This window comes from Sebastes umbrosus, chromosome 12 (genome assembly GCF_015220745.1).
Source record: "Sebastes umbrosus isolate fSebUmb1 chromosome 12, fSebUmb1.pri, whole genome shotgun sequence".
In the NCBI taxonomy this organism is placed as follows: Eukaryota; Metazoa; Chordata; class Actinopteri; order Perciformes; family Sebastidae; genus Sebastes; species Sebastes umbrosus.
The window spans coordinates 26,035,855-26,055,863 of NC_051280.1; the positions used below are offsets into that span (position 1 = coordinate 26,035,855).

General features: G+C 40.3%; 2 protein-coding genes across 8 annotated transcripts in view; one reads left to right on the top strand and one right to left on the bottom strand.

Moving 5' to 3' along the window:
- Positions 1-3,095, top strand: part of LOC119498375 (abl interactor 1-like) — a 35,581-nt gene extending 32,486 nt beyond the window's left edge. For 3 of the 7 annotated variants that reach the window (XM_037787207.1, XM_037787210.1, XM_037787208.1), the window contains 2 exons: positions 454-550; positions 1,968-3,095. In XM_037787207.1, the coding sequence (XP_037643135.1) occupies positions 454-550; positions 1,968-2,124 (254 nt within the window). In that variant the 3' untranslated portion in view covers positions 2,125-3,095. Of the gene's footprint in view, positions 1-453 lie in introns of all 7 variants that reach the window. The other 4 variants (XM_037787212.1, XM_037787211.1, XM_037787213.1 and 1 more) reach the window with 2 other exon arrangements.
- Positions 2,499-19,755, bottom strand: LOC119498377 (amyloid beta A4 precursor protein-binding family B member 1-interacting protein-like). The gene is given in 14 exon segments (XM_037787214.1): positions 2,499-3,367; positions 3,370-3,432; positions 4,134-4,218; positions 4,386-4,484; positions 6,094-6,204; positions 9,906-10,049; positions 10,763-10,837; positions 10,914-11,035; positions 11,126-11,285; positions 11,365-11,436; positions 11,522-11,739; positions 12,961-13,048; positions 16,077-16,136; positions 19,663-19,755. Coding segments are annotated over 14 exon segments (1,404 nt in total). The 5' UTR covers positions 19,696-19,755; the 3' UTR covers positions 2,499-3,293.
- Between the last annotated feature and the right edge of the window lie 254 nt (positions 19,756-20,009).

Consider the following 20,009-nt stretch of genomic DNA (forward strand, 5'->3'; position numbering starts at 1 on the left):
GACGGCTTTCCACTTTTTTTGTTCTTGTTAGGGCTGTCCTACACCAAAGAAATTCTTAGTCGACCAACACTCAATTTTGCTGACTAATCGATTAACTTAGTTTCTCCACAAAGAATCACACAAAAGCACCACTTTAAATCCTGTGTTTACCAGAGATGTGCTCATAAGTTTCATGGAAATAAGTCATTTAGTCGATTGGTCGTTCTTTAGTCGATTGGTCATTTTGGTCTTAGTCGACAATATGACTAAAGAAATCATAGTCGACTAAGACCAAAACGACCGATTAGTCGACTAATCAACTAAAGAAATCTTAGTCGACTAAGACCAAAACGACCAATTAGATGACTAATTGATTAAGAGGGGGCAGCCCTAATTCTTACCAACTGAAAAAACACTCAACTTAATTTTTGTTTTTATTTTTTTTTAACGATAACTTTCTTTGATTGTTCCCAGTTGTGGCCATCTACGACTACAGCAAGGACAAGGAGGATGAGCTGTCCTTCATGGAAGGAGCCATCATCTACATAATCAAGAAAAATGACGACGGCTGGTACGAAGGCGTCTCCGGCGGCGTCACCGGACTCTTCCCAGGAAACTACGTGGAGTCGATCATGCACTATGCTGACTAAAAAAAAAAAACTAAAAAAAAAACCACACCCAAAATGGCACTGCAGTTTGACCAGAGGTAAAACCGTGAAGATGTACAGATGTGTGACTGCAGTTCATACAGCTCCCATTTTTGAATGACGTGCCATGGTGGATTTTACAAATGGTTTTCTTTTTTGGGGGGCTTGTGCTTGCACGGTTTTGTTATGCTCCAAGAAAAAAAAAAAAAAGTCGCACAAAGAAGGAGGGTGCTGAAGCTTTGGACCGGGGTCTGTTAGTTTACACTGTGGACAAAAGGGAGGAGATAAAAGGCCTTTTTGCTACCGCCGTTACATCCGCGGTGGTCGGTAGCACTTTCCAATCTCTTAACAGTCACATTTTGCCTCACGAGAAATTACAGAATAATTTCAAAGAATGCCAAGTAAATCTAGATTTAGTGTTGATGTGCAACCAACATTTTCCAGTATTACCAGTATGCAGTAGATCCAGACAGTGAAGTATTTCTAGGATTTCATGAATAGATGAGGCAGTGTAGCAGGATAAAATGCTGCGCAGACGCTCCTACCCCTTTATTTGCACTGTAGACCAGCAGACTGACCCCTTCCCTCCTTTCAAAAAACATCCATCATACCTTATTAAAAAAAAAAAACTGAGAAGGACAAACAGACATCAACAAGTGCATTAGGACACGAGTGAATGTTCGATGCCGTCGATGTCCAAATCACACAACATGTTAAAGAGGGACCTGGAGTTGTGTATTAACTATGCTCCGTGTCGGTGGGGATGATGCTGTTAAAAAGGATGAACCGAGTGTATAGAATGCATTACAAAAAAAACAAACAGTTTCTTCTTTCTGTTCTCTAACTTGTATATAAACCGTAACGTGAGAAGCTGCCAGTAACAGTACATTTGTCAGTTAGTGTGTTTCAAACCTGTGCGTTTCCATCAGCGTCGGTGGAGGTGATGCCAAGATTGGATGTCGTTTTTCAATTTTGATTATTTTTTTACTTGAACATTAATTTTATTCATCACTCACAGTGCCATTTTTAACTCTTTATCGGCCATGTAGAAACATTTTATTTTTCTATGTTCAGTCACCACTATATCATTTTGATCACTATATTCGGTGATGCTGTCCAGCTACTGTAGCAGAGATTGCTTCAAAAAATGTGAAGCAAGAGGAAGGACTAACCTGTATGTTTCCATGTTGTTTTCCATTGTGTTGGAATAGCTGCACTGATTAGTTGTCGACGACTGTGATGACTTGATGATTTCCGTCAATGTTTTAGATTTTTATTTTTTTTTTTTTTGCTCTCCAGAAGTATCAACTAACCTTTACAACTTGTCGTCCGTTCTTTTAGTGGTTTGCTGGTATGGTGCTTTACATCGGTGCTCAATAACCATAAATCACCAACCCACAACAACAACCTCAAACCAAGATCCTGCTCTACATGCTGTAGAAAGGTAACAAGGGATGTTAGTCTTTGTTCCCAGAGGGTGAAAATCCATCAGATTTGATTGTAATCGTCGTCAATCGCCTCTGCATTTTAGTGAATGTAGGCGCCCCAGCAGTAATGTACTAAAGCTAGATCCAGTCTGTTTCTGTCTACCCACACACAGATACAGATACCACATATGAATGACGCCTGCTAACCGCAGTGAAGGGATTAATCGCAATCCCGATGTCTTAAAAACAGTGCCGATACGAAGACTTCTGTTCTGATTTCTACTACTTTTTTGCAAAAAATAAGATGCCTGCTCTTACAAAGTGATTGTTGGCGCAAGTAAAACCCGCCGTCAAATATCACCGAAGCTAACGTTTATCTCAGAAATCTATGTTTGTAACAAGCCACATAAACAAACATAATCATAAATACTTTGGGAATAACAGGCATTGGACACAGACTTTTATTTTGAAATGGATACAGACTTCCTTATGTTGTGAGGGGAGTTTCAGGTTTCCACACAAGACAATGAGTCAGTCAAATGAACAGTATTCATTCAGCCTCTGTGCATGAAAGTCTTCATTACAGTGAATGATTTGCCACTACATCCCATTCTTGATTGTATTTTTTCCATCATGAGGTAATTTTCTGTGAGAAAATCAACTTTTTTCTACCTAATGTATTTCTAGCTTTGCATTCAACTCGTTTTTTGGTGTCGGAGACTGCTGAGGAAGGTCCGCTATAGCAGTTTTGTTATGTAAAGGATTAATTTATACTTTTTTCATAGAGAAAACCATGAGACAACCGCTGACGTGCAGAACTTTGTAATGTTTACCACTTTAACGTCTCGCATTTCAGGGCATCGCAGGTCAAGGCGCCTTTCTTTGATGTGTGTTTTCTTATCGATGAAAAAAAATCCGTAACTTAAACGTTCATGGGAACAGAATCCAATATTTGTCTTCTCCTCTCAGTTTGTACATAGGATGTGTTCATTGAAATTTATGTACAGTCTTTTTGTAATAAACAGCTCATTGAAACAATGAACAGAACGGTGTGTGTTTTGTGTGTCGTAAAGCTGCTGGAACTGGTGAAAAACATTTATAGAAGTTGCAGAAATTTTGTCCAAAAGCAAACAAAAATAAATATCCCTATACACCTGGGAATAAATAAAAGCTATTTATCCAGATGTGTGAACAAGGGAGGCTAAATTGGCTAAATCCAGGCTATAGCTGAAGGTGTGTCTCAAACGGGTGTGTGTCCAGGAGGAGGAGGAGGGATGAAGTCAGGTGGTGCCTCATATGGATAGTCTTCAACTTTGTGGTTCTGGGTGAAGCTGAACCCGGCTGTGGGCTGGTTTTAGGGGCGTGACTGTTCAATCGGTCTGTAAAGATGAGAAATGAGGATTAATTCCAGAGATGTGGGTTTTATTAGTGGTATTCCTACTCTATGTTTTTGTCGAATATTCCTGCTTTCCTACAGTTTTCTCCATTGCTGTTGTTCATCAGCATCGTTCTGACCTGGGCCGGTATGTATAAAGATGCTTAAAGTAAAATTCTGGTCTTAAAGGGGACATATCATGCTAATTTTCAGGTTCATACTTGTATTTGAGGTTTCTACTAGAACATGTTTACATGCTTTAATGTTCAAAAAACACATTGTTTTTCTCATACTGTCTGTCTGAATATACCTGCATTCACTCTCTGTCTGAAACGCTCCGTTTTAGCGCCTGTCTTTTTAAGCCCCCACTCTAGATTGGTCAACGTTTTCCGGTCTTCGGCATCTGTGCTGTTTCGGTGTTCACAGCGTCACTGCAGCCGGGGACTCACTCGATGTGTCAACTACACAGAATTTAGTGGCACTTCTACTGGTGATTGTATAGTTATGACATCACAACGTTACGGAAGTCCTGACGGCTCGTTTAAAGTTTCTGATCAAAGCCCTTATTTTACAACACTTTGGAGTCACTGCAGTCTGCACTTAATGTGAGAATCACATAAACTTTGCTAAACATTACTTTTAGCTTCTTTATGCAAAGTTCTATTTCTTAGAGTTTTATATTTTCCCTCGCATGTGTAGACTCACCTTTCTGTGCAGCAGAGTGGCAAGTTTGCAAACTGGAGGTTCTCTTCATTGCAGCCTGGTAGTTCTTATACAGGACGGTCCCATACTGAACACACAGACAGACCACACACCGGCTTGAATCTTTGCCAGTGATGAAATGTCTATATTTGCTATTTCCTTCCATAAAATTCTCCAACTTGAAGCTAAAATAGATTTCTAATTTAACTGCTCACATTAAAGTCATTTGTGTTACAGACAGTGTTTGAATCTGACCTTGGCTATTCTGATGGAGTTGACCCAAAGCAGCAGTGTGTGTTTATCGTCACAGCACAGGAACATGACGTAGTGCGACTCCTTCTGGATGCAGGGATGCTGGGAAAAGAGTACAAGTAGAGAGGACAGTGACGTTAAAGGGGAACTCCCATGATTTAGTATTGATTCATGACCATGATTCAGCCACATCCTACACTTCCCATAATGCAACTCATTAGTGTCTTTCGGTGGACCCTGCCTCCCTGGTAAATGTCCAAGTCTTCCAAACTCCACATCCCCAGTTTGTAACACAGGCTTTCCGTTATAAACATAGTCTCCAAAGCTCTGAATGCTGAATAAGATATTTTTAAGTGACCAAAATGTTACAATTAAAGCACTTCCGCGTCGACTTCCCTTTTCAGATCCCACTGTCTCAGACTAACAAATTAGTGGATTGCTCCTTTAAATACAAATGCTGCATCTCTGCTGCCAGTTTGTGTATTTGCAGTACACATATGAACCAGCAGACGGCAGCTGACACCAAGCTGTTACTGCACTGTGGACCATGACGCATGACTATAACTGTTAAAACAGGACCAAAATCTGTTTTTCACTGAGAATGTGGCTCTTTACTAATTAAATTAAATTAAAAACAAACAGACCTAGAAATTCTAGATGTGACTATATCTTTTGATTAGGTAAACAAAAAACAGCACAGTCAATGCAAACACTATGTTATTTTATATTTGTCCAGATTCTGATGGATGAGAAGCACTTGTTTGACATAACGACAGGCTGCCACAAATAGCTACACATTGCAGTCACAGATCGAAAATAGTCAAGGTTTTTTGTTTTTTCTTCACTTCCCCTCAACATGACTTTGCCGTCTCTGCCAACAAAACTTGTTGTGTCTCCTGACAACTTGATCTTTATCTGTTGCAAACAGTGTACATTAAGAGAGTGCAGTTGAGTGTATAGAGTCCTGCTGTCGTCATATTCAGTCTTCTTCTCAGTCTATGCTCATGTTTGATGTAAGTGAACTGTTGTAGTATGGAAAGTACCATACAGTAAGTGGATTAAGTGTCATTTAACAGTGCTAATCGGGGGTATCATTTTTAATGATTTGATATCAAACCAGCAGCTATATCTCTGGACTTATTCTCTTATCTCAAATGCATCGTAATGTTTTATTTAACTGAGACCATGTTGTGAAGAGACTACTTGTCAGAAAGAAAATATCTTGTTTCAGTAATTCCTTCTAAGTGTCTTAGATCACAATGTTTTTTGGTTATTTCAGATGATCCTTCCCAAATATCCCAAATGTCCTCACAATGTTGACGATTGCCAGGGTGATGTGAATGCAGGATGATGATAAAGAACCAGCAACTTTTTTACGGCTCTCAAAAGGTTGCCTGTGTTTGTGTTTGGGAGGCCTAAATCCCCTCTGAAGTATCTACATGTAAATCTATCTGAAGGGCATCTGAAAGTGTATTTGAACATCAACTTGTGCGAAATAGGCTTCTTAAATGTCTGAATAGGGCATGGTTTGATTCTAAACACAGTTAAAAACCACAGATGGGTAGGTAGGATCGTCGCTCCCTGAAATATGAACTGCTTGTTATTTATTGTTTCAGACATCCGCCTGAGTTAATTTTTCTTTCTTCTCTTGTCAAACCAGGACTTTTTTTGCAATGACGCAACTTCGGATAATCACATTTGTTGAGTTTACCTTTAGCATGAAGCAGAAGTTGGTGGGCGCTCTGTACTTCTGTTTGTAGTTGTTGGTGGTGTAGATGTTGACTTTGTCAAAACGAACAAAGCAGGCGAGATCACTGGAAGACTGCCGGGCAGAGAGAAAAGCAAATGATCACAATGACACGTAGAAATCTCATAATGTAGACAATATTATACACTATACATAGTGGACTAACAGAGGTATGATAATCAGTCTCAGGTTATCCTGCAAATGTGTTGTGCACAGCAGAGCTCCTCCCAGGTGCTTGTAGGGAATAGTGAGAAAATTCACATATTGGCATCACAGGAAATTAAATTACATTTAGACACAAACATAGACATGGTAATCAACTTTCTAGCATTTTTAACGTTAAAGAGGACCTATTATGATTATTTTCAGGTGCATAGTTGTATTTTGGGTTTCTATTATAACATGTTTACATGCTTTAATGTTCAAAAAACGCTTTATTTTTCTCATACCGGCTGTGCTTCAGTACCTCTTTTCACCCTCTGTCTGAAACGCTCTGTTCGACCTCTTGCCCCGCCCCCCTCCTGTAAAGCCCAGTCTGCTCTGATTGGTCAGCTGGACCACTCTGTTGTGATTGGTCAACCAAACCAAACTCTTCGGACTCTGCTCCACCTCCGCTCTAACTAGCTTTGTTTGAGGGCGTGGCAAACTAGGTATTATGCAAATGTGTTACTTGGTGACATCACCACGTTACGGACTTCAAACATGGCGTTTAAGGCAGTTCAGAAGCAGTGTTTCTGTGTGGTAGAGTAACTCCCTTTAGTGTGGACTTTATAACTTTGCAGACCTTTTACATGCACAAAAAACTATATAACACACTAAAGGAAAAGGAAAAATCACAAACACATAATAGGTCCTCTTTAAAAAACTGCCAATCCAGAACAGTTCTACAGCGATGTTTAAGATGTGGCATAAATTGGAGTGGTCTAAATGCTATCTGTGCCATTACGTTTGTCATCATGTTGTGTAGAAGAAATAAAAGTTCTCAGTCTAATTGTATGGTTGGTATTAAAAATGAAGACACTTCAAAGAAGTGCAAGGCCATTTGTCTTTATTTTTCTAAAGAAAGTCAACAATGAAGCTCCATGGCTACTGAGTTTGTTTTTCTTTCTAAAGCATTTTGAACATTCCTTCCATTTTTGATTTTGAGCACAAACACATCTTGTTCACACATTAAACCACACTGACAACGATGCTGCTCTTCACAGAAATCTACAAAGTGAAGCTTCCTGGAAGTGGAGGTGACCCGCAGAGGATGACTGTTGTTCTGGCTTCTCTCTTTTTTTTCCGCTCTCTCAGGTTTCTTACTAACTTCATCTTTTCTACGTCCACTTTTCTTCCTTCATCTAACCCATTCTCTGTCTCATACCTCCATTATTATCTCTTCTTGATATATGACAATAGCATTTGTGTCTACATGTCTTGTCTTGTTGTACTTACACATGTAGGTCCACTTCAGACTGCTGTAAAACCTCAGTTATGCTTTTTCTTCTGTCTGATTTTTCCATTTCTCTCTCTCCCATACCTAATGAACTATCCTTTCCTGATCTGCTTCCTTCGTGTGTCTTTGACCTCAGATAATTCCCGCAGCTCTCTTATGTTTAGGATTTTGCACATCTGCTTCACACAGTTTGCCCTCCATCTAAATTATTTCTCCCTCTTGGATGATTTTTTGGAGTTGGTGGTTTTCTGCTTTGTGTCAGTGACAGAACGACATGCTGCTCTGTAACAGTGGCGGGGCCTCAATTCACACTGTCCATATTCATTGTCTTCACGTCGTCTGCTTTTCCTCTTGCCTTTCTGCCTCTGGTATGTTTGAGAGCTCAGATGTAAGCCATCATAGAGATCACACAGTGGGAAAAAAAATCTCTCGTCTCTGTTTAAAGACTGCTGTCATACTTGTCTTCACCAGGTTTTTTTTTATTTTCTCCTCAACAGGACAGTTGTGAATAGTCTGCATTAAAAACCTGACACTACTTGTCTACGTTGCAAATGTATAAATATGTGCAGATGCATCTTTTAAGCAGTTTGGCATTTTTGGAAAGGCACTTATTAGTTTTATTAGATGAGCAGATTGATGTGTCTGATATGTAGCTGTAGTCAACAGCTGGTTAGCTTAGCACAAAGCTGGCCTGACCCTGTCTAAATGTTTACCTATGGACTGAGCCAGGCTAGCTGTTTTCCCCTCTATCCAGTCTTTATGCTAAGATAAGCTAACCAACTTCTAGCTGTAGCCTCATGTTTAGGGAGACTTCAAACGGGGTCGTGTTTACCGTGTTCACGAGAAGAGTCTATATGAACGCCCCCCCCTCTTGTGGTATTCACGACCTCGTAAAGTTGCTGAAAGCTCCGAGTTTACGAGTTGTGCCGTGTTTGTTGACGTTGTCAGAAATGGCGGAGGTCATGGAAGTTCATTTTTCATTCATACTTCACTTCCTGCCTGTGTGGTTACCCACCCCTCCCCGATTGGTTTCACCTGCACCTAATTATCCTCACCTGCTCCTAATTAGCCTCACCTCCCCAGTCTATTTAGTCTGTGTGTTTCTCTGTCTCTCTGTGCCAGTCTGTTTTTGTTCCCTGAGTCAACCGTTCCAGCGATTTCCTGTAAGTTAGTTTTTGTTTTTCCTGAACTCAGTCTGTTTTTTCCTGACAATGTTTTTGTGCTTTATCCTTGGTTGCCTCTATCTGACTGAACTACCGAACCTGTTTGGCAAGTAAAGGCCGTTTGATTGCACCTGCCTTGCTCTGAGTCGTGCTGGTGAGTCCTGTTTTTTTCTCTGTGGGTTTTACCGGTCGTAACAAATGGAATATAGTTATTAGTTAGTTAAAGCGGCAGTGAACAACTGGAGCAAATATGATAACATTTTATAAAACGGTCACTATATCCTGACAGTAGTGCATGAGACAGGTAATCTGAAAAAAATCATGTGCTTCTGTGTCCTCTGGTGCTCCTAATGGCATCTGTAAGATTTCACAGACCGGAGAAAAAAAAGAAAGTTTGCCATGTTGACATTAGTTGAGGAAATACCAAGCACCGCCCACCAGCCGGAGCAAACTTTCTCATTTTACAGCTAAACAGTACACTACAAGATGTTTCTGAAAACATTTGAGGAGAGAAATAGGCATTACAGTAACAGAATATTGATTCATATTTGATCGGCACTGCCTAGTTTGACCGTTTGATCGGAGTTTGCGAGTGATTGACAGCTGCCTCCGTTGAATGAACAGCCAATAGGAATGTTCTCTCTCTGAAATGACCTGTGATTGGCCAAAGTCTCCCGTCAAAGGCACACTTGAATTACAATATGCTGAAAGGTTATTATGGAATTTTTACCCAATGATGGCAAAAATATTCTGCCTCCTGCAGGTTTAATTATTCCCCTTCATACAGACCTAAAATATGTACTTGCCTATGATTAACTTTTTCTCTGTATGTTAAAATCCAGCTTGTAATTTTAGACAGCTACAGTTAGCTCACAATGGTAAAACTGTGAGTATGATGCAAATAAAGTGGGTTATCTTTTGTCTTTTGTGCCTGGTGCCAAAAATCATATCATGAAACAACCATAACTGATTATTTACCAGTTTCACTTTCAACAACCCACCAGGCTTTGTGTGTAGGAGCTGGTTTCGCCCATACAGGTTGATAAAATCTCTCACCTACCTGTTGTCTCCAGAGCAACAATATGTTACTGCCATCAGTGTAGCATAAACATGCCTGCATTTAAAATGAAATATGATATAGAATGTTTTCATTGTTGAAAACTGATCTGCCATACCTTAGTCTTTCCCTTGGGTACATAGTAGATGCCCGAGGCCCTGAGCACGAAGTAGCGAGGTTTCCAAAGCTTTTTCCCATCTTCCTTTAGGTACAGCGTGCCCTCGAGATCAGGAACAATCTGAGTGGAACCTCCAAAATTCTCCTGCAGGGTCAAAGATTACATGCAAAACTGAAATGAACACTATTAGTACATCAATTTGTAAACCAATGCTGTTGACCAAAGAGAGATGAGATTGTGAGATAATGTAATAGATGATTGCAATCAAATAAGAGAAGCTAGAGCGTACAACACAGTTGATTTGTTTATTAAATTTTGAACCAGAATCAAAGATAACGCCGACATTCTTGCATGGACATGCAATGACCGAAGCCCAAGAGTGTTGATTGTGGTGTTGGAGTAAGGTCAATGCAGGGTCAAATATTTGGACTTCAGTTTTATTCTGGTTTAGCTGTAGGAAGCTTTTTGCCACCCAGGATTTTACATCCTCAATGCAGTTCAAGAGAGAGTTAAAACAGCATGGATCAGTGGGAGGTACAGCTGGGTGTCATCTGCACAATCTTAAAACTGACCCCAAAGGATGCATATATATATATACACAAGGAAAATACAACGGGGCCCAATATGAAGCCTTGTGGTACTCCTGGGTGCTGCCACATTGTCAATTCCGACAGAGGCTGATCTGTCTTGGAGGTATGAGGCAAACCACTGAAGGGCCTGTCCCTGAATGCCAACAACATGCTCAAGGCGGTCCGAGACGATGGATTGATCGACAATCAATGTATTTTTTAAAATTTCAACCATGCAACTTGACATATAGTTCTAGTACTATGGTAAAGTGTGAGCATGATACTGACCTTGATTAAGAGCTGTTTGGCTTGCTCGTTCATCCCACTCAAACATGCTTTCTTCTTTTTCCACAAGTAAAATACCTTCAGGGTGAGAAAAGCACTGACTAAGCATTAAACCGTGTGATAAAACTTTGGCGAGAAGAAAACTCGTACTCACTTGAGGGTCTGTGAACATTGCATACTTCTGAGGTCTTGACACAAAATAGATTTTGTTTTCACTGAGGCGAGTCCACACAGACAGGGGCTCCACTAGGTGTTCGTGGTCCTCAAAGCCTCTTTCTGAAATGATGAGAAAACGTGTGTCTCCTGCCTCTGTGGATCTTTTTTTTGGCGTATTGCCTGCATATGATCTGAGTGCGTTCATCTCACCAATCTGCAGCTCAGGGTTGGTCTCACACAGGCTCCAGTCGATGCTGCAGTCGCAGTATGTCTTCTCAAACAGCTTGTCCAAAACCTCCCGCACCGTCTGTCTCTCATCCACCATCAGTGTCTTGGAGCTGCCGTCGCTCATCAGCACCTTTACTATCAACTAGAAGAGGCAGCAAGCTGAGCTTAACGTTTTCTGTGTGACTGCATGGTGAAGAAAGACGCACAAAAACCTGCTTTACCTTCCTCACTTTGGCTTCTTTCAGCTTCTCCAGAGCCAGTTTAATTTTGTCTGCCTTTGTTTGGGGGTCGCCCTGGAAGCATAACAAGAGGACGTAATCAATTCTTTTCACAAAAATACAACTTCATTTTTATAATGAGTCACATATTGTAGGTTACCATCTGCAGCCCTCCCGAGGATTTAGCAGAGTTTGATGGTGGAGGAAAGGCAGCTGCTGGCTCATGTTCATGAGTCATAGCTGACGCTGCTATTTGATTCTCTGCAGGGCTGCTGGTCTGGTGATCTTCGGGGAATCTCCCATCTGAGATGGTTGATTTTGATCTGAGGTCAGCCACCAGAGCATCCAGGTCGTGGTCCTCCAGTTCATTGAGAGACTCTGTAAGGACATAATAAGTGCGCAGTTTTGGCCTGAAGGTTAGAGAAGCGGCCTTGTAAAGGGGCCTCAACCTCACACTGACGATAAGACCCTTGGAGCCAAAGGCTGGTCTCATACACCGTTCGTAGGGTGCAGGGTAATTTGTGTATATCCCACGAAATCAATTTGTGTGTAATCCACGTAATTGTGAACCTTCAAGTATAAAGAGTGAGAGTGGTGAATGCAGAGTAGGAAGGAGGTCGGGTGGATGGGTGAGCCATAAAACATCGGAAGTCAGCGTTGATTTATTTGTCATATAAGTATCGTTTCTACGTATCTTTTCCTAAACCTAACTAAGTAGTTTTGTTGCCTAAAACTAACCAAGTTAATCTTTTCCTAAACCTAACTAAGTAGTTGTGTTGCCTGAACCTAGCTAAGTCCATCTTTTCGTAAACCTTACTAAGTATCTTAATTGTATGTAACGAGTGGAAATTGACACGTGTTACTGGACATTCGTAGGAAAACGTCGGAATTACTTTTTCGTAAGATATCATACGAACCGTTGTATGAGAATACATTGAGCCAGGCTAGCTGTTTCCCCCTGTTTACAGTCTTTGTGCTAAGCTAAGTTAAGCTTAGCTAACGTCTCCTGGCTGTATCTTCATATTTAACATACAGACATGAGAGTGGTATCAATTTTTTCTCATCTAACTCTCGGCAAGTAAGCAAAGAAGTATATTTCCCAAAATGTCAAGCCATTCCTTTTAACATAATGTTCTCACTTTGTATTAAATGAATATTCTTTTGCTCAATCCCTTTTGTTGAAGCATGATACTAGCTTGGTTTTTGTCCCCTTGTAATTTAATTTGATCTATTCATTTAGCTAATGTATTCGTATTTCTAAGTCCTAATAACGTATTTATGCCAAAGAATTTGCTGTTTTTTTTAACAGTTGTGCGCCACAGCCATCCATTTATCCTTTATTTCCCAAACTGGTATATCTCCACTTTTATCCCTCCTGGTTTCTAGAGGTTGGCGTGACCTCCTGGCACAAGAAAAAACAGTCACTCCTCGTCTCCCAACGGAAGACTTATCTCTTGAAAGACTATCTCTAATCTCCCCCGCTTGCATCCTTCTACATCACACTTACTTTCAGCCAGGGCAATGTGGTTGTATAACATTGAAGTTTTATTTACCATTCTTGCTTTGGATGAAAGCATCATCATCTGAACGTACACTTACCATGTAGGTCTGTGAAGCCGATAGAGAAGGTGCTCTCTGTCTGTGAGGCAGGATCCAATTCTAGTGCGTCCGCTGCTGGCATTAAACTCTGCAACGAAACAATGAGTTGGTCAATTAACAACATCTCCCGTCACAGGGGTCCCACTGTCTTGGCCATATTGTGAACAATTTGATATATTTTCACAGGATGTTTTACATTACATTTTACAAAGAAGTCATGTGTTTGACAGAAGCTGCAGTTTTTCTTTTAAGATAACACTTGTAGTCGAAGTGCAGCCCAAAAAATCAAAGTAGGCCACATGTGTCCTTGAACATCTCTCAACTGTTGTTACACGATGAGCCTGTTGTTTATCCGGGACTGTTTCCCTGCACTTGATCGCTATCTGTTTTCAAGCTGTACCATTTAATAGAGAACATACTCTACTCAGCTTCTGCACAGACAATAAATCATGAATCAGTTATCATTAAAGGTGCAGTGTGCAGGATCTGGTGGCATTTAGGGGTGAGGTTGCAGATTGCAACCAACTGAAATTTCTCCCTACGGTGGCCGATACAAAAGCATTAAAACGTGAATGGTTTGGTTTGTCTGTTCTGGGCTACTGTACATTCTTATTTTCAGGCGATTATAAACTAAAATAAACATACTTTACTTTATTAAAGAGGACCTATTATGCTTTTGTGTTTTTTCCCTTTCATTTAGTGTGTTATATAGTTTTTTTTGTGCATGTAAAAGGTCTGCAAAGATACAAAGCCCAAAGTCCTCGCCAAAAGGAGTTACTCTCCCCCACAGAAACACTGCTCCTGAAATGCCTGAAATGCCTTGCTTGAAGTCCCGCCTTTTCTTCCGTAATGTGGTGATGTCACCAAGGAACACATTTGCATAATACCTGCTTAGTGACTAGTTTGGCACGCCCTCAAACATAGCTAGTTAGAGCGGAGCTGGATCGTAGTCTGAAGAGTTTGGTTCAGCTGACCAATCACAACACAGTGGGCCAACTGACCAATCAGAACAGACTGGGCTTTTCGGGAGGGCGGGGAAAGAGCTCAAACAGAGTGTTTCAGACAGAGGGTGAAAAGAGGTGCTGCAACACAGCCATTATGAGAAAAATAAAGCGTTTTTTGAACATTAAAGCATGTAAACATGTTCTAGTAGAAACCCAAAATACAAGTATGCACCTGAAAATAAGCATAATAGGTCCTCTTTAATATTATATTTCTGCCAATAGATCCCCCTAAATGTTACACACGGTTCCTTTAAGAAAAACTGATCTGTCAAAGCTGTGATATCTCTTCTTTTGTTTTGGAACAAGCTGTTCATCCGGTGCATACATCCAAACTCTGTTGAATCCGTGTCCCTATTTAATAACCTGAATACCATGAGGAAAACATATCCAGACTGCAATATCTTAATTATTAACACGAGTCTCCACAGGCTCAATCATATTCTATAAACAAGCTGGGCAGTCTGCCAACCTGTACACAAAATGATTCCCGCCAGCAGCATGCAGTTCAACCCTGATGATTGTCTGAAAACACATGTCGTCCTGCTGGAGCTGCTGCTTAAATGACACCTCCAAGCTCCTTATGATAAAAAACTCCTTTTTGTCTTCTGGCTCCAAGGCAGTAAAGCGGAGAATGGACCCAATCAAGGCGATGAGTGGAATCACTTTAAATCCTTTTGTCTCTCAGACTCTTGAGAGGATCAGTGCTTTAATCAAAATGCTTTTCCTGTTAACTCTGGTAATAGTCTGTGGAGTGGTTTTTGTCACTGTGATGGCTTTCCAAGAGGGCGCATGCCAAAGTGACATATAGAGCCCTTTTCTGGTATGGCTGATGTAATGCTCCAGATTGATCCCATTCTCAGGGCTGCACTCATTTAACTTAACATACATAGATTTGAAATGGACAATAATGAATTGCGCCTCAGGCTGAGGTTGCATCAGCTAGAAGTGTGTAATGTTTTTCTTGGCGCGCCGTGGTCATATGATGAGCAGCTTATGTGCGCTTAAGGGAATCTGCAGCGATCGCCCACGGTCCAATCCAGATGCCATGACTTCATCATCTCAGCGTCGCCTTACATTTTTCTGTCTGATGCTTCGGTTTCAAAACAAAGACTGCCATGTGCAATCAGATAATGTCCAGATTAGCGAGGTAAACATTGAGTGATTTGTCTGGTTCGCTTCTTGTAACCTGTTCCTGCTTCAAAAGCATCAGTCGTGGCAGCCGTCGGCCAGAGTCTCAGCTCATCTGGTCATGTTTTGAGAAAGAATGCGACCAAAGATGTTTGATATCACACTGTTGTTGCTCACAATTCCAGATGAAGTTTACTAATGCATAATGGGATGTGTTATCCGATAAGCACGGCAATACTTGTTGGATGGTTCACCAGTTTGGCCCAGATTGAAATATCTCAACATCTGTTGGATGATTGGATTCATGGTTCTCAGAGGATGGACCCTCATGACTCTGATGACACCTTGACCTTTTCTCTAGCACCACCACGAGGTCAACAGTTTTGGTTTTAAGTGAAAAACTCTCCTGCAGACATTCATTAGGATAAATTGTAATTATTTTGGTGATCCCTTTACTTTTCATAGCTCCATCATCAGGTTTCTGACTAAATATCAACAAAACAAATGACATTCCTATCAGCCTCAGCTGTACTTTATGTGTAGCATTTAGGGGGATATTTTGGTAACAGCAGTCCAAATTTGAGGGTTACCTGTTCTGAGGCTTTTCAGGTCAGGTAGAATCTAACGTTATGTTATCCAGTTGGTTTGCTTGCTTCCACGGCTGCAGAAGGCTGTGTTTGCGTGCCAATTTGTTTCATATGTGGCAACAGGGTGTCGAAATAAGCGGGGGGAATTTCAAAGGAGAACATACTGGCAGTAACATTGTTGTCGAGAAGCCAGTATTTCAATTCAGCATGTTTCCTTAATCTCTGATGACACATCATGATCATTTTAGGATGTATTACAGTAAATATATGACATATTGGTCCTTTAATTAGCAAATGTTAGGCTAAACTACAACGGTGAATCTGGTAAATATTATACCTGCTGAACATCAGCATGTTGACATTAGCATTTAGCTCACAGCCCTGCTGTGCAACTCACCTGAGAGAGATGATCCATCTCTCCAAGCAGGTCGCTGAACATGGCGTCTATGTCGTCCATCTGAGAAGGTAGAACAAAACATTTAAAAAGCAGTACATGGATTAAACACAATGTAGAAAGTGACTACAGGAACTGAAAAACTTTGGATAATTTCAGTTCAGTTTAAATTCAGTTTCTACCGGAACCAGTTCTTAAATAGCTTGTCGTGCAGCAAACGGGAAAAGGTGGGCTGTAAACTGTATTGAAAGGCCTGCATTGAGGCCACCAACTCCTGCATAACAACATTTTTGTGGTATGGAGATACAAACAATCTTGGACACATGCATGCCCATGCACATATACAGTTTGGATTTGTCTGTCACAGCTGTTAAAACGGATAAACAATCTGCAAAAAAGAGCTTAAACACTACACAAGCAAAAAAAAATCAGAAATGTGATCTCTATTTCTAAATATGTTCAAAGTCACAAGCAAAGCGGTGTCATTGCCATTTCTCTACAAAGTGACAAAGCAGCGTGTGTGGCAGGTTAAAATGGATACCATGTTGCTCTGGCTGTTGAAGACACACATGTTGTTTTTATCACCATGAAGCAAATCAATGAACCTCGTCTTCAATAAACTGTGGAGAACACATGAAGAACTGACTCTTTTAAATATGTCACAGGTGAGAAAGCAAACATACCTTAATGAACATGATTTTAAAACCTTCTCTGCATCATTTGGGTCCACATTCTACTTACAGCACATACAGTTCAGAAATAATGTCACATTAACTGCAACTTTAAAACTGATTTACTGATTTGTTTCTTTGTGGCATTTTTGCATATGAGGTGATGACGAAATATCGTAACATGATGACTCCTCACTTTAGATTTGCTAACTAAAAATCAAAGATGCATGTAGGATGATTTGAAATGTCTTCAGTCGGTGTAATGAGCCTAACTCACAGAATAATCTGTACATTATGGGTGACAGCTCAAACCAAAGCACGTCACATTCTTTGCATTAATAATTGATCATTGTTGAAAAACAGAAGGGCTTCATTGTGATCAAAGATTTTCATCAAGCAAAACTTTGTGGAACGTCTGGGTTTGTCCATATGGAGACGGCACCTTGCCAGCTTTAGGGTCAAAAATACATCTCGCATGTGGAGCGGCTTAAAAAAGTGAACCGAAGAATGAGCTCTGTGCTTCTTGCCAACTTTTTGAGACAATAGCTATGTGTGGTTATCAATAACAATAGATATTAATGTATTGTAAAGCCACAGCAGTATGCATAGAAACTAGAAACAGTACAGAGGAAGTGTAGAGGCGGTATTGGTGGTCAGATCGTCATACAGCAATGTAACCTGCTTCTTATTTGCGTGTTAACTTCTCACTTCACATTTTAGAAGTTTTCTGATAACTCCTCTGCTGTAGGATGTATAGAGCAGCATTGACATAGTTCAGTCCTACAACAAGCAAAATACCTGGCAGCACACATGAACAACAGACTGCCACGTTTGTATGAACTATCCATAACTAACATTTAAACTGATAATATGGTATTTATTTGCAGTGTTTCCTGATCTTTATACTTAATTTCTGTTCATTTTCTGCATATATAAATAATGCATTTTCTGTTTGTATGCTACCACTAGATATAACTTTACTGTAACCGTGTAAACATGAATATGACACAAGTTTGTGTTCAGTTTGCGTTCTGCTCAGTGGATGCTGGGAAAGGCTCCAACACCCTGAATACAACTAAATACGTATTCAAGCAGTCAGTTGTTTGTGTGTTTAGCAATACTTATTTCTTGTCTTCTTGTTAAACCTGCCTTAACTGCTTTTTTTGACCACTTGGGGGCAGCAGAAACAAGCTATAAACACAACACTGACATTTTATTACCTTTCAACTTCAAATATTATTAATAATAATGAAAATACATTTAATTTAAAGGTGCCTTTCATGGCAATTAAGGTCACCTTACAGTATGTTGAACATGTTAGTAAACAGGTGTTCATTCACACATCCAGCAGACATGAGGCAACATTTGCATTCCTTTGGCGCCGTGTTTCTGGCCACCTGGCAAATTTTCACTCTCCTTTTAGCTCTGTTTTTGGTCTCCACCAACTCCTGAGGCAAGTATTTGGCTCTTTAGCTGCTAAATGCTCCACTATGTTCACCAACTAGTTCCTAAGTTTGTTTATCTGATGTCTGGTGCTGTGCACATAGTGAATAGTGGGTTTATCACAGCTTTTTTTTTTTTGCAGAAAACGGCGCTATGAGAGCAGTGAGAGTGAACCAAAACGGTAAAACTGCAGGGTTAGGTGATATCTCCTTTCAAATACAAGTAGTCATGTGATCCATTGTTAATATACAAATATTGATTAGACTATAGATATTTGAATATTATGTGTTTCATTTTTTAATACTTGCTGAGAGTTGCATCACATTGTGATCTAGCTGGATACATCATCTCAGAAAGAGCGAATAAATTCTCAGAAGTGAAATGCGGGTGACTCTAAATATGTGACGAGCACAGTGGACGTCTGTTTGGCTTTGTTTAACTTCACGCTGATATATTTTACACATTAAAGCTGCAGCTCGAGGTTTGCAAAGTGCATATTCTGTCCTGTATACGGCAACACATCCGCTCTTTACGGCTCTCTGTACCATCTTCATACATATACAGTATATACATATACACACACACATGCAGCCTAACGTATATACACACAAACAGAAAACACAAACAGTCTTGCCCGTGCTGTTCAGTCTCATTCTGTGTTTATGCTGAACAGTAAACAGACCATCCATTAAACTGTAATGAGGTAGAGGGGGAAGTGGAGGGGCCGGTAGTGGACTAAGTATTGCTTCCATATGAAAGTGAATTTTGCTCATCAAGAAAGTGAACTTCACCGTTGCGGCTTCTCAGGACTTCTGCCTCACATGTGTGAAAGTCAAATCCTAACTTCTGTTTCTTTCTCATACTTACAGTAGGTACATACTATTTAATTACCGGTACTCGGCGGGGATCCCGGCCATATGCTCTTCAAAGCATGCATTACAGAACCACATTTGTTTATAAATTCCATGCTCTCATCAGGCATGTCAGACTGTTGCTGCCGTCTCCCACTGTGGTCTCACACATCAACAAAACAGGGAACCCGCCAGGAGACAAACAGACAAACAGACGGACAGACAGAAAGACAGACAGGCGGACGGACGGGCCAAAAATTTGAGTAGAAAAAGCGATTTATTGAGACTTATATGCATGAAAGGAATCAGAAAGCTTCGCCTGTTGACAATAAACCACCATGTTTGCTCTTCTCTTGTGGTCGAGAGCTTCTTACTGTTTTCTAATTAGTTGCACAACCATCTATTGGCGGCTGTGAGAGGACATGTGTTTGTCCTAAACAAAGCTGATGTAGCTGCTCAACTATTTAACTCTTAAAGGGACAAACAGATAGATTTATATATCTAGATTTTATATTAGCATATTTGTATTTCATTGATTTACTATACAGTTGCCATAATACACATATATCATTCATAAATATCTTCTTTAAAGAAAAACAATTCACTATCATTTAAAGTTCTTACCTTTTCTGTCTCTTTCACACGTGGGAGCATCATAAAGTGTGAGTGCTATGTCGCTCAGGGGTCAGTCTATAAGCAAACACTTGAACACGTGATCTTGCCAGCGCTGCCTCTGTACCAGATATTATAGCTTAACTTCCTGTGAAATAAGGAAGTAGATTAAGCTGCATTTCTGGTAAAGCAGAGCGGGGTTTACTTTTCTAATTGTGTTGCACATCTGTGGTGCTAAGTGACCACAATGTACTTGCCTCTTCTCTTCATTTTCTCACAGTCCTACACAACCTATTTTGCATGATTACACCGGTCCTCAGGACTTTGTGAGCATATGTAGAGTATTGATTAACATATCT